The sequence below is a fragment of the Solanum dulcamara genome, chromosome 10, assembly GCF_947179165.1.
Source record: "Solanum dulcamara chromosome 10, daSolDulc1.2, whole genome shotgun sequence".
NCBI classification, from domain to species: domain Eukaryota; kingdom Viridiplantae; phylum Streptophyta; class Magnoliopsida; order Solanales; family Solanaceae; genus Solanum; species Solanum dulcamara.
This window is the reverse complement of record NC_077246.1, coordinates 65,490,455-65,504,147: the sequence shown is the minus strand read 5'-3', so window position 1 is coordinate 65,504,147 and position 13,693 is coordinate 65,490,455. Positions and strand designations below refer to the sequence as shown.

General features: G+C 36.0%; 1 protein-coding gene across 1 annotated transcript; it reads right to left on the bottom strand.

Moving 5' to 3' along the window:
• Positions 1–1,638: 1,638 nt before the first annotated feature.
• On the bottom strand, positions 1,639–11,732 carry LOC129871056 (transcription initiation factor TFIID subunit 11-like). Its single transcript, XM_055945919.1, has 6 exons — positions 11,456–11,732; positions 9,290–9,617; positions 4,354–4,441; positions 3,570–3,669; positions 2,769–2,930; positions 1,639–2,673 (listed from the first exon to the last, which is right to left on the bottom strand). Exons 2-5 carry the CDS (start codon positions 9,607–9,609, stop codon positions 2,803–2,805), a joined length of 636 nt encoding a protein of 211 aa, XP_055801894.1. The 5' UTR covers positions 9,610–9,617; positions 11,456–11,732; the 3' UTR covers positions 1,639–2,673; positions 2,769–2,802.
• Between the last annotated feature and the right edge of the window lie 1,961 nt (positions 11,733–13,693).

Sequence of the window (13,693 nt, the reverse complement as noted above, 5' to 3'; positions counted from 1 at the left end):
GCTCATTTAACTTTAGCTCAACGAATTTAACACCTTTGTTACAGAGGCAGAGGAAACGGTTAGTTCATTCATATTTTCACTTCTGTTGGCTTTTGGTTATTTATTTCGTGAGGTCCTCAGGGTGAAATGAGAAATATTTATGTTTTGTTAAAATAGAGCTGATATATTTCTCATTATAAAAGTAGCTCTCACATACACCCTTTTCCTATAACGGAAGTAAAAATTTAATTTTTAAATTTAATTTTTTTGTTAAAATAATAATTCATATAGGAGTATATTTGATTCTTTTCACGCTTTTTTACTTCTTTAATTCAATAGCTAATTTAATTTTAATTTTATTTTTGATGGTCAAATTTATTTTTTCACTAATTTTCTGGTATGATTTAGGATATATTGTTGCCCCAATTTTTTTTAAAATATACAAAAAATAAATTATAATATAGCCACAAAAAAAGATAAGTTTTAAATTTTTTCTTACTTTTTTTCTCCTTTTCCATTCACACTTTTTTTTTTATTTCTCATATTTTTACACTAAAGAATGAAAGAAAAATGTGAAATAAGAATAATAAATTCAAATAATGATAATTACAAAAAATCAATAATTCATGTGTGAGAAAGATCAAATATATTGTATATTTAAAATTAATTTTTCACTTCCCTTATATGAAAAGGGTATATGTGAGCCGTTTTTGTAATGGTACAGGGTATATGTGAGCCACTTTTATAACGGTAGGAGTATATATGAGTCATTTGTATAACAATAGGGGTATATGTTAGCCATTTGTATAATAATATATGTGAGCCATTTATATAACAGTATGGTATATATGAGCCACTTTTATAACGAGAAATATATCAACAGAAATGACGAAGTTGAGGGATATATCATTCCCTTTTTAAATAAGAATTTTTTTCTTCATATAATCAAAAGGCAAGAGGCGAACCAACATATTAGATTATTACAATTTTAGACTTGGGCAGGTAATATTTAACTATTTTCTTGTAATTTTATTGATTGCTTCATCTTTCATGGAAATTGAGAACTTATTTAGCCAAGTTCTTTGTATAGGCAACTATATGTAAATAAGCATAAGCAAGGGCTATCTATAACCAAAGAATGTGGTGAAATGAATCACTCTTTTTTAAATAAAAATTTTGCTTTTGAGCTTAAGAATGGAGAAATTCTTAGTAAAAAGTGTTTACCCTTTAATGTGTTCGATAAAAGAGATTTAATTAAAACCCCTTCAACACGCTGATATTTGTTACAATAGAATATACCTACAGATTAAAATTAAAGCTTATTTCACCAACATTAGAACTAATTTTATTTGGCCAAGCTTCCAAAATCTTCTTAAAAGTACATTTAGAGTGGAATAATTGGTGTTTGATTAATTAGTTGAAGCACTTTTCGCAATATTAGATCAACAAATTCACCAAACTTTTTAAAAAATGCTTCAAGCAGAAGCTACTTTTTTCAACTTTTCAAAAACAACTTCTAGTACTCGTCAGCATCAACAGTCAATGAGATACAAGCAGCAAACATTGAACATCAATCTCATCCAGCAAATAAATTTTAATTTTTAAAGCTACATCAACAATAACATATCCGATATAATTTCACAAGTGTATTTGAGAAAGTTGGGTGTAAAATTTTATCCTTATCTTTGTGGGTAGAGAAACTGTTTCTGATTTGGCTCAAAAATGCAAATTACAAAATACAAAAAGAAGGTGAAAATATTGAAGACAGAAAACCAACAAAAAAAAAAGTAAAGATAACCTAAATAAAGAGAAAAAAAACAACAGTAATAAAATTGAAGAATAAAATAATGCTAGCATAATAATAATAATACCTATAAAGGAGCAAGTAGGTGCTCTAGGCCAAAACCATGTTCTACCAGTAAAGTTGCTGCCATGTGACCAAGAGATCACGGGTTCAAGCCTTGAAAATAATCTCTGACAAAAATGCAAGGTAAGGCTGCGTACAATAGACTCTTCCCCGGACCCTGCGCATAGTGCACGGGACTGCCCCTTGACCTACTTGTTCTCCAAAAAGCTTACATCCAGATTATGAATTTGAAGATATAAAATTAGGTACTTATACCCTGCTGCCAAATGATGTCAGTTCCCAAATTAGAACTCAAACTTACTCCTCATACTGCCTTTTGTATCTCTTTTCTGGTCAACAAAAAAAAATTAGCTTCTTTTGCCTGGCTCAATGTACTTGGTGAATGAATAAGCATTGTTGTCAATCGTTTCTTTTCATTTGGGTGCACCAAAAGTTCAAAATACGAGTGATTAGCTCATCAATTGATGATGTAAGTCCACACTTTTAGTAATTTATGCACAAAAACACCATGATGAAAAAACTCTATAGAAACGTTAAAGAGATTGTGTGCTTTACTCAAGGCACTAACCATCTCTTGTATTAGCATTTAGCGCGCACAGCAAATTCTGCCTTTAAAAAATAAAGTGATGCTGTAATGTTTTAGCCAAGATGTTCAAGAGTATCTGTTTCTATTTCCCCATTTTTGGGTTCCGGATCAGGAGGTATAATAACATCCTTGTTTTTCCAAATGTCGCATTATAATGAATAGGTTCTGCAGATTTAAACAAGCAAATCCAAAAGCATCTGCATACCTTCCAAGCTTTGTGGGCCAGCTATGTTTACATGGCCTGAAAACGCAGAGCAAGAAAAGTATCATCACAATCCAAAAGCGGAATGATCTTTAAGGTCAAATGGTCCAAGCTAGGAGGAGGACGAAGGAAACCTGAAATAATAGCACAAGTAGCTTCCATGGTTGGCTAACGGAAAAGCCTTGGCACTGATCTTTTTGGAATCTTGCCTTCAAGTTTTAGTCTTCTATACGCTTCTCGCATGTGACACGGCCTGATTGGCCCTGTATCCTTCCTCTCTGCCATCACCATTCTAGCTGGAAAAAAGAGTTTCAAGAAAGATACAACATAGTGAATACTTGGGATAGATTGATGCACTATAGGCCCTTAATTTTTTTTCAACCAAAGACTTTTCACCTTACCACTAAAGATTGGTGCCAGCACGTTTTTGTTAATGAAGCCATTAGTTCACTAAATCTATTTTGGGAAGAAGACAGAGGAGAGGTAGCAGAAGAGAGGGCGGCAGAGAGCATGAACATCAAAGAGATGGTAGGATGCTTGCTTGATCAATAGGGGCAATAAATCATTATACTTTTTCTTGCTTTAAAAACGACATTTCTCCTAATCCCTAGACGAAGTGTCTAGCTCTTTGAATCAGCCAACACACGTCAAATACTACTTCAGACAAGTCAAAGATGCTAATAAGCATAGGCCTTTTCCTTTACATTGTGAACTTTGATGAGTTGTCCATTGAAGCCATTGAGTGCTACTTTTTTAGTAGTCAGTTTAAGAGATAAAGTGCTTTAATAGCTAAAGAGGGCAACATGCTCATTCTTGGATAGTTCTAAGGGCTGCTACTACATTTTACCCTTTAACAATGAACTAACTACACCTCACTGGAAAAGATATTTTGGCTTTATCTGATATCTAATATAAGCTTGTAAATGTCCACCAACCTGTTTCAACAAGCTCACCGACAAACAATTTTGCTATACCAGACACCACAATTGTCATTGGCATAGATATCTTTGAACTTCCTGTGATACTGGTCAGTAACTGCATAGGCAAAGTGATGACACAAACAAAATCACGCATGAGAAATTATGAGAGTGAAAAAGAAAACATCGCAATAGCCCAGGGGCCTGAACAATGCCCTTATAAGGTAGCAAAGATCATTGTTCCCAAAGATATTCCCGAAATTTGGCATCTAATTTTGAGGTTCTAAAATTATATAGTCTTGGTGAAAGACAAACTTAACATCAATTGCTTTGATCGGCTAAATGTAAGGTAATGGTCGAATATCAGATGAGAACACCCTCCAACTTCAAAATATGGAAACAGAACTATTATTAGACTAGATGTGAGATGAAAAGGGAAATAAGAGTCTTTAAGCAAAGGAGACTTCCGCCTTTCTACTTATTCTTTTTCTATTCCATATTTATTTGTTTGTGTTGACTGTACTGCTAACTTCAAAAGCCTCATCATCTATTAGAAAAATTAATCGACAGAGGACGAAGAACTGTTACTCGATTTTCTTCTCACTATATCCTATTTTGTCTGAACCCCATTTCAGCAATGAACAACACACAGATGATTGGCCATACATGCTCACAAGTTAAGAGAGGGCAATAAATAGTCTCAGTATATCCTCTATGGTACTTTGGGAGATAATACAAATCATATGCAACACATGCAGAAAAGAGGCTAAAGGAGGAAAAAGCAAGAGTGTCAGCAACATACCTTCTTCATGTTCGATTTCTGAAATCCAGACCTACGGAAAGATTCATACCTACTCATTTGCTCCTCTGTGAATTGGGACAATATAGACCTGCAAAAAAAAGAGAATAAATTGAAATATAACAACATCCAATAATAATGTTTTTTTTTATTACATATGAATTAGGGACTAGGGCACTATTCTGTCTCGACGCATGATTGCTAATGAGCACCAGCCATGGGAAAACGAGCTCATGTACCATCCAGAAGGCTCTAACGGCTCAAAGTACTGCTTCACAAGTAACAAATCAATAGAGAAAGGATGGTAACCAAGCAAAACCAACTGAAGTAAGTCGCCAAACCCCAATAGGAGCTGATTCTGGTGTGCGTGAACAGGAAACCAATGGAGCAGTGAAATCAGCAACTCAATCAAGGACTGAGGTAGTGCAAGGCACAAGCAGCAGTCGGAAACTATCCTGGGTTGAAGAAGTGGAAACAATGGAAGAGGCGGAGAAGAAGAGCTCGGTATGGGATAATTTTGACATAGGGAAGATAGCAAATGCAGATTTCAAACTCGAATTTGTTGCATCTAAAGTACATGGTGAGTCTACTATTTGTGAAACTGAAATCAACGATATCACTGATGAAATTGCATATTGGCTTAATGCAGTAGTTTGTTATGTGTTAGGGGCTCACCCCCCTTTTACTGTATTGAATGGCTACATTCAATGACTATGAGCTAAACATGGAATCAATAAAATCTCAACACTGCGAAATGGAATAGTCTTAGTTTGATTTGACTCTGAAATTGGGAAAAACGAAGTCATCCAGGAGGGGATATTTCTTTTTGACAACAAACCTTCATTGTGAAGGCATGGACTCCAGACATGGAATTCACCAGAAATGAACTGTATTCAGTTCCTATTTGGGTGAGGTTACCTGACTGGAGAGTGGACACCTAAAACTTTTAAGATTGGAAGCTTCATAGGGAAGCCTATTATGGTTGATAAGAGTACTGAAAAGAAAACAGGCCTTCATTTTGCAAGATTTCTGGTTGAAGTTGAGATGAATGCCAAATTGCCAGAGAGGGATTTGGTTCAAGAATGAGAACGGCATGCTACTTGAGCAGAAAATAGTATATGATTGGAAACAAACTCCCTGCAAATGCTGCCAAAAATATGGGCATGCAGAGGAGGAATGTAGGAGGAAGAGATCTCCCGCTGTGAACCAGGATGACAGACAAACAGATGACACTAAAACAGCAGATGAGAAGGTGGAAAGAGGGCAAGATAAAGTAGCCACAGCCACAAACAAGCCTCAGAATGTAGGGAAGGGGCCGCCAATAGTTACAAGGGAATGGGACAAGAAACCAATATTATCAGCAAGGTAAGACCAGAGAATAAAGGCAATAGAGATGGTGCTAATATTCAGGCTGGAGGTAAACTGAAGTAGGCGACAAAGGATGGATGGGTGACTCCAATTCATACCAGAAAACAACAGCCAAAACAGACTAATCAAATAAGAAGTCCAAATGCTTTCCATGTCCTTGATAAGACAGGTACAAGCAAACAGATGCCAGTAGCAGAAGTAAGGAAAGAGTGTGGTCCTATCATCTCCACTTCTGGGAATGAATAGCCTACTTTGTTGGAATGTTAGGGGCTTAAATGGCCCTAGTAAGCAGGAGGTAAAGCTCTTTTGCAATAAGCAATGTGCAGGTTTGATTGGTCTATTAGAACAAAGATAAAGTCTTATTAGATTGAAAATGTGGCAATAAATATGTTCAGTGGTTGGGAGTCTCTAACTAACCTGGAAATACATTACAATGGCAGAATCTGGATTGTTTGGAGGCAGATTACTTTCAGGTTGTTGTTCATAGTATGAGTGCACAAGCAATTACTTGCAAGGTCACTCATATTACTGGACAAAGGGAATTTATGTTGACAATGTGTATGCCTTCACCAACAGGGAAGATTGAAGGGGAATATAGGACCTATCTAAGGAGGCATTTGGCTATAGGATTTGGGACCCCAATTTCAAGTTTTGATTTGAAATTTGTTTATGAGATTTGTAACAGCAATTTCAAATCATGATTTCAATCTCAAATTATCCAAAAAGTAGGATTTCAAATTCCAAATTGTGATTTCAAAATTTTTAAATGTAAAATTTAATCCATGAGTTTATATCTTATAAAGAAGACCCATCATTTTAAATTTTGTGGTAAAAAAACTCATGCTCAACGTGAATAGATTGTCTGTACGTTGTGGAAAGATTATATTAGAGAATGGCTAGTTACCACTTTTTTGATTTTCTGGACCAGCGAATCTTTGTAAAATTGTGTGTTTGAAATCTTGTAATTAGCATGTAATCGCAAACATTTCTTTATAAAAAGAACATGAAGATATGATATTTAATAATGCGGCGCCTTAGGATATTCCAATACTTTGTTTATGAACTATGGTTTGCTCATTTGGTAATACTGAATAAGAGTTGGGGAAGTTTTGATAATTTTTCAGAAATTGTGGGGTTTTCATGTTTATGAAAATAACTCCAACTTAAGAAATCCAAATTGCAGGGTGTAAGGTCAATGTCTGTGGGGAGGGTAAGTTTCGAATTAGATATAGCTCCAATCATAGGGATTCAAGATTTTCATGATAAGATAGCAGGCAGTCAAGGTGGAGGCTATGGAAACTATTAGTTTTTCTCAGAGGCCAGTTTATTTGTTAGAATGAGATTAGGATGACATGAATGGGCCTGTAAATGGAGGAGTGGCGGTTACGTCAGCAGCCACAGGATTCCAAATCTCAGCCTTTACTTATGTCTTCTGTTAGTCATTGAACTAGAGATATTTAAGACAAGGAACAATTTTGAGAATGTCTTCCGCAGAGACTCTGTTACCTAACAGCTCAAGAGTATGTTTCCAGACCAGGTTCGACCATCTTGCTTAATATGTGATAGCAACTCTCTATTACCAGGTAGAAAACTACTGGAATTGACCAAACAAAACTTTAAATTGGAAGTTATGCCAGAAATGCAGAAGGAAATGTTATTGCTCAGGAAGGCTCAAGAATATACATCTACATAGTGGTATGTACATTTTGGTTCAGGCAGTAAAAGTAAGTTTGACCAACAAAACCTACTAGTTTACTAAAAGTCTAACTAATCCAAAAACCCGAAAACCAAACAGTTTGGTCTGGAAGGTCACGGTGTACTACCTCATGATTTGAGCAGTCTGGGCTTCTTGTAAGAATTACATATTCTTACTGAAAATATGCAATAACACAGGAGAAAGAAAATTGCAAACACTTTATGGTCCATGTTTTAAAATAATACCAATTGTTTTGGCCAAGAAAAAACAAAAGAATACTCGAGAGACAAGCAAAGCTGACTATAACAAACTACCAAACAGTGATGTTGAAAGTGAAAACACGAAATTACAGCTTATGCACATATAGCCTATTTTTTTAAACATATTATATATATCTACAGAAATCTAAAATACATTGTCTAAAGTCTCTTAGTTTTAATTTCTATGACACTTTTCTTTTTCACATTGGAAGTGTTCAACACATTCAGCTAATCATATGATTCTAAATAACTTTAACAACTCTCAGTAATACAAATTTACATATTTTAGACTTTGACTTGATGTTTTCTCTATCAAATTAACTTTTTAACCATAACTTTGATACTTTCTTCCGCTCCTGTAGTATAATGCAAAAGTCAAATCAACATCTTGAATAACACCCCGAGTAACCAAAGTAATATAAAATGAAAGAGAAGGATATAGGTTGAGAAAGTATCAAATCATGGAAAAATCAAACCAATCAATTTGCAAGTATTTTAAACGTAGAGTTTCATTTGTCTTGATGGTTTAATTGGTTTCGCAATTCTTTAGACATCCGTCACTGTGGAAAGGAAAAATCTTATCAGAAAAGAGCATAACTGCTATAAGCTTTTTCTATTTGTCGGTGCTTCCATAACTATATTCATCTTTGGATACAAGCTACAGTAGTCACCTTTCCGAATTTCCCCTTGCTTACAAACCCCAGTCCAGGCAAAACTTATTACCTTGCCGGAAAGATGGTACCTACATTGCTAGCAGGAGGCACCTGAGCTATGGATACAGCTAGTTTAAAAGCTAAAAATTCATTGGTGCTTTCTGTAGGTGCTTACTTGCATCATAGCAATATGCCTTTCAAATTTCTGATATATCTTAGAAGAATTCAACTGGTAATGAACTTATAATTATTCAAAAAAATTCACAAACAAGCTAGCCTAAATGTACAGTCATGTGGCAACACACTAAAGATACCAGTGACGTTAGCAGTTCTTTTAGCAAAAAAGAAATGGGAGAGGGAGAAAATAATGTTAATACAACAACAACAACATCCCAGTGTAGTTCCACAAAGTGGGGTTTGGGGAGGATAGAGTCTATGCAGGTCTTACCTCTACTTCAAAGGTACTGAGGCTATTTCCAATAGACCCTTGGCTCAAGAAGACAGTTCAAAGCAGTCCCGAAAAGGGAAGTAACAGAAGTACAAGAAACAACAAACACAAACAACAATAGTAGCTAGTAACATAACAGAAAATACAACAAAACAATACAATAATCGAGGTACAAGAAACAACAGATAATAACTAAAATTGAAGGACAAAAACTACAGGAGCAACACTACGACTAGTAATATGAACGGAAAACAAGACAACACACTACTACTTACTATCCTTCTACACTAATCCGCGTCCCTCACACACTCCTATCTAAGGTGTAAGCTGAAACTGCATTATGTCCTGTGCAATGACTAAGAAAAAGAGTTTTCAATGTGTGTAAGTGATAACACTTACTAAGTAGTCCAAGCAGCTTTTCAGAGTGAAATCTATAAAGAAGAATGTCACAGAACTAGAATTGATTGATTTCCTATTGATAAAAGAAATAAAAAGAAAAAAATCAAGGACTTACTGCATCTTCACCATTTTATCAGGATCACTGTTTGGTGCAAACTTTTCTAACTGTACATCCATGTTATCTTCCTCATCCTCCTCGTCTTCCTCTTTGATTTTACTACTTGAACCAGCAGTACCAGCGGAACTTGGTACTGTCCTAGATGTCAAACGATTTTCAAGACCAGAATTGATATTAGCATCATCACCTTCAGGGACACTACCACTAAGTGCAGCTTGGTCTTCAGTTTCATTCTCATCAAGGCCAACAGGAGATTCAGGGGGTGAGCCCTCCTCTTCCTCAATGGAAGCTTCAAAAGGATCCTTTGAATACTTCATACTATTGTCTGCAGAGGAAATTGAGATTAAAATGAAGTTTTCCATCTTTAGTAAGATTATCAGCATTCAAATCACAAATTTAAACGTGCCTTTTGAAGTTACTTGTTCGACGGAGACTAGGAATGATTTTATGTAAAACCCTCCGACTAGGTTGATAGTAAAATAAATTCCAACTGGTATATTCTTAAGTCATTTGTAATTGCAAGAACGAAAAAGAAAGAAGAATTAAAGCAAGGGGAGAGAAAATAAACTGGAAGAAATGGGTCTAGGTCGAGTGAAATACACATTTGAGGATTTCAACCGACTTCAACTAGCCTTGCAGATTGACGTATAGTTGTTGTTGTGGGAGATAAACAAACACAAGGATATTCTACCAATGTTAGAGAAGATACACATTTGATCAGAAGCAACCCCATTTTTCAATTGCTCTTGAATTGGGGAAATTTGAGAATAGATAGAAAATATAGTGGTCACAAGAAATGAAGGCTGTAAAAACGTGGCACATAATGACAGCAGTTTGCCTCATTTCATATAAGGCCAGTTAACTTCTACAATAATTTGATCACTCAGAATACAAGAACACTTATTTATATCACATGATATGCTTATCAATGTTAACAAAAGTGTTTGTCTTGCTTCAAAAAAGGGTTTAGAGACTGTGTCCAACAATTAAGTTATACGAACAACATTTGTGCCTGCCTGTACAAGCTATGGTGGATTGGAAATTGGAATTTCTTCAATAAACCCACTACAATCGCAAAAGAACCTGATAAAGGAGCCCATGCTCCAAAAAAGAATAACAACAATAGTAACAATACTAATAATAATGCAGTAAAAAAACTACATATAATGACAGCAATTTGTGTGTTGCATACAAGGCCAGTTAACTTCTTCAATAATTTGATCGACTCTGCGTACAAGACCACCTATTTATATCATGTGACATGCTTATCAATGCTAAAAGTGTTATTCTTGCTTGAAAAAGGTCTAGCAACTATGTCCAAATATTAGGTTTAAGGAAGTACATTTCTGCCTGCCTGTACAAGTTAGGATAGATTAGAAAAGTGGAATTCTTCAATCAACTTACTATAATCTCAAATAACTCAATGAAGGAACCCCAAGCTCCAATAACATACCCATCGTAACCTCACAAGTGACATCTGAGAAGTATAGAGTGTACGCATACCTTACCCCTACCATGAGGGAGGTAGAGGGGCTGTTTCCATAAACACCCCAACCCTAAGCTCCAACAAGTGTAATCCTACAAGTATGGTCTGACGAGTGTAGAGTGCACGCATTCAATTAATGTAGAGGAAATCAAGTAAAAACATGATTAGCCATTTATACTAAAATAACTGGAAAAAACTTAGGTAATAGATTAAATCGAATAGGGAAAAAGGCCGTCCAAAAGTGGAGCACTTGTATCCTTCACACTAACGGACGGACATGTGTCCTCATCCAGTGCATCCACCCAATTATTCATCTAATTTTAACCCACAAAAGAAAAACCACTCGGATTAAAAAGACCCACCCAGTCATTAACACCCAAATCAAATCACCCTCAAATTCTCTATTCACATTAAAATTTCAAGAAGAATTAGCAAGAAGAATCTACAAAATTTATCCACGAGATTCAATTGAATCATCATATACAGATGCATTTCTATGAAACTTGCCCATATCTCAAATTCGCGCATTTCACTGCAAATCAAGCGATACTTGAAACGTTCACTAATTGTAACAAAGTTCATGTAATTGATTTCATTTTAAAACAAGGTATGCAATGATCTGCGCTGATGCAAGCTTTAGCTTTACGTCCTGGTAGACCGCCTGCATTTAGACTCACCGGAATTGGACCTTCACAGCCTGATAACACTGATTCTCTGCAACAAGTTGGATGGAAATCAGCTCAGTTAGCTGAAACAATAGGGGTTGAGTTTGAATTTCGTGGATTTGTTGCTAATTCATTAGCAGATCTTGATGCAACTATACTTGATATTAGTCCAAGTAAAACTGAAGCAGTAGCTGTGCATTCAACGAAGCTCTTCATTATTGCTCAACCATGTTCGATTCCTTAGAAAGCTCTTCGTCTTCGCAAACTGGAATTAAAGTTACAGTGGATAGAAAAAACAACAAGAACCCTATATATAGGATTCAATTGGGAGACGGGTTGAATTGTGTTGGGCTTGCACAATTGGGCCCAAATACTTTTTATGGTTAGCTGGATTTGATTGCTAATATGGAAGGCTTTGACTCAAAATTAAATATGTTGAGAAAAATAAATATAATTTGAATAACAAATGTAAACTTTACTACTTGGTGTAAATTCAACTTAAATCAAGGAGATCTCAAATGTGTTTTGGATGGTTGTTGCCTATTGTATTGTATCCTGATGTTAGATGATTACCATGTTTGTTTTAATTTTACTTAAATGATATTGTGTCGTATCGTTAGATCCATCATTATATAAAGATGAAGTGCAATAATCAATTTGGTGCGATGTTTTTCTTAATTTGTCTTCAATTACTATTTAATAATTTTATTTTATTATTTATCCTACGTCTTTTTAATAGTTTTATATTATACCCTACTTTTTTTGTAGGTTTATCCTTCAAATTGTTGATGTGTGACATTATATAACGACGAAAAATGATACAAATATATCCAAAACATTATGTTCTTTAAAACGATTCAATACAACACTAAACAATACCATACATTATGAAATAATACGTAACAATCACCTAACAAAGTGTTGGAAAACCTAAAAATGCATGTTTAGCTCTTCGATTGGTTAATCTTTAATTTTTCCCTCTTTAGCAATTTTTAATTTTCTTTCAAAGATGGAGAGAAACAAATTAAATGATTAGGTGATTTGGGTCGGGTCAAAAGAGGAAAATCACATAATTTAAATACAACAACAACAACAACAACCCAGTGGAATCCCACATCGTGGGGTCTGGGGAGGGTAGAGTGTACGCAGACCTGACTCCTACCAATGTAGGACGGATGTTTCCGAAAGACCCTCGGCTCAATAAAAGCATAGAAAAAGGTCAGACAAGAATATTAGAATAAATAAGTAGATGACGAAAACGATCCAAACAATATTATAATCAAAGCACAAAAACAGTAGATATTATTATTGGATAATAACATAAATACCATAAATAGCATACATCAGAGTACAAGAAATCATAGTGCGTTAATACGCCTACGAATAAGGGAGAATAAAACCATTATGTACTAGCCTTCTACCCTAATGTGTGTCCTCCACACCCTCCTATCTAGGGTCATGTCCTCGGTAAGTCGTAAATGCGCCATGTCCTGTCTGATCACCTCTCTCCAATATTTCTTCGGCCTACCCCTACTTCTTCTGAAACAATCCATGGCCAGCCTCTCACATCTCCGCACTGGTGCATCTGGGACTCTCCTCTTCACATGTCCAAACCATCTTAGTCTCGTTTCCCGCATCTTGTCTTCCACCGAGGCCACTCCTACCTTTTCTCGAATAGCCTCATTTCTAATCTTGTCACTCCTGGTATGCCCACACATCCATCTCAACATTCTCATCTCGGCAACCTTCATCCTTTGCACGTGGGAGACCTTAACTGGCCAACACTCCGCCCCATACAACATAGCTGGTCTAACGACCACTTTGTAGAACTTGCCCTTAAGTTGTGGTGGCACCTTCTTGTCACATAACACACCGGAGGCGAGCCTCCATTTCATCCATCCTGCCCCAATACGGTGTGTGACATCCTCGTCGATCTCTCCGTTGTCTTGCATGATAGAACCAAGGTACTTAAAACTACTTCTCTTTTGGATGGCTTGGTCCCCAAGCCTAACTTCTGTGCCAACCTCTTGAGGTGTCTCACTGAACTTGCACTCTAGATACTCTGTCTTGGTCCTACTCAGCTTAAACCCCTTAGACTCCAAGGTGCGTCTCCAATCTTCCAGCTTAGCGTTAACTCCGCTACGAGTCTCATCGATGAGGACTATGTCGTCCGCAAAAAGCATACACCATGGCACCTCACCTTGAATTTGTCGCGTCAATCCATCCATCACCAAGGCAAATAGGAACGGG

Excerpts from the sequence above, each read along its gene's own strand:
- LOC129871056 (XM_055945919.1), bottom strand. The coding sequence starts at position 9,609 with ATGAAGTATTCAAAGGATCCTTTTGAAGCTTCCATTGAGGAAGAGGAG. Across the intron at positions 4,442-9,289 it reads GATAAAATGGTGAAGATGCA|GTCTATATTGTCCCAATTCA; the intron begins GTAAGTCCTTGA and ends TTTTTTTTGCAG. Across the intron at positions 2,931-3,569 it reads CGGTGAGCTTGTTGAAACAG|CTAGAATGGTGATGGCAGAG; the intron begins GTTGGTGGACAT and ends TCTTTTTTCCAG.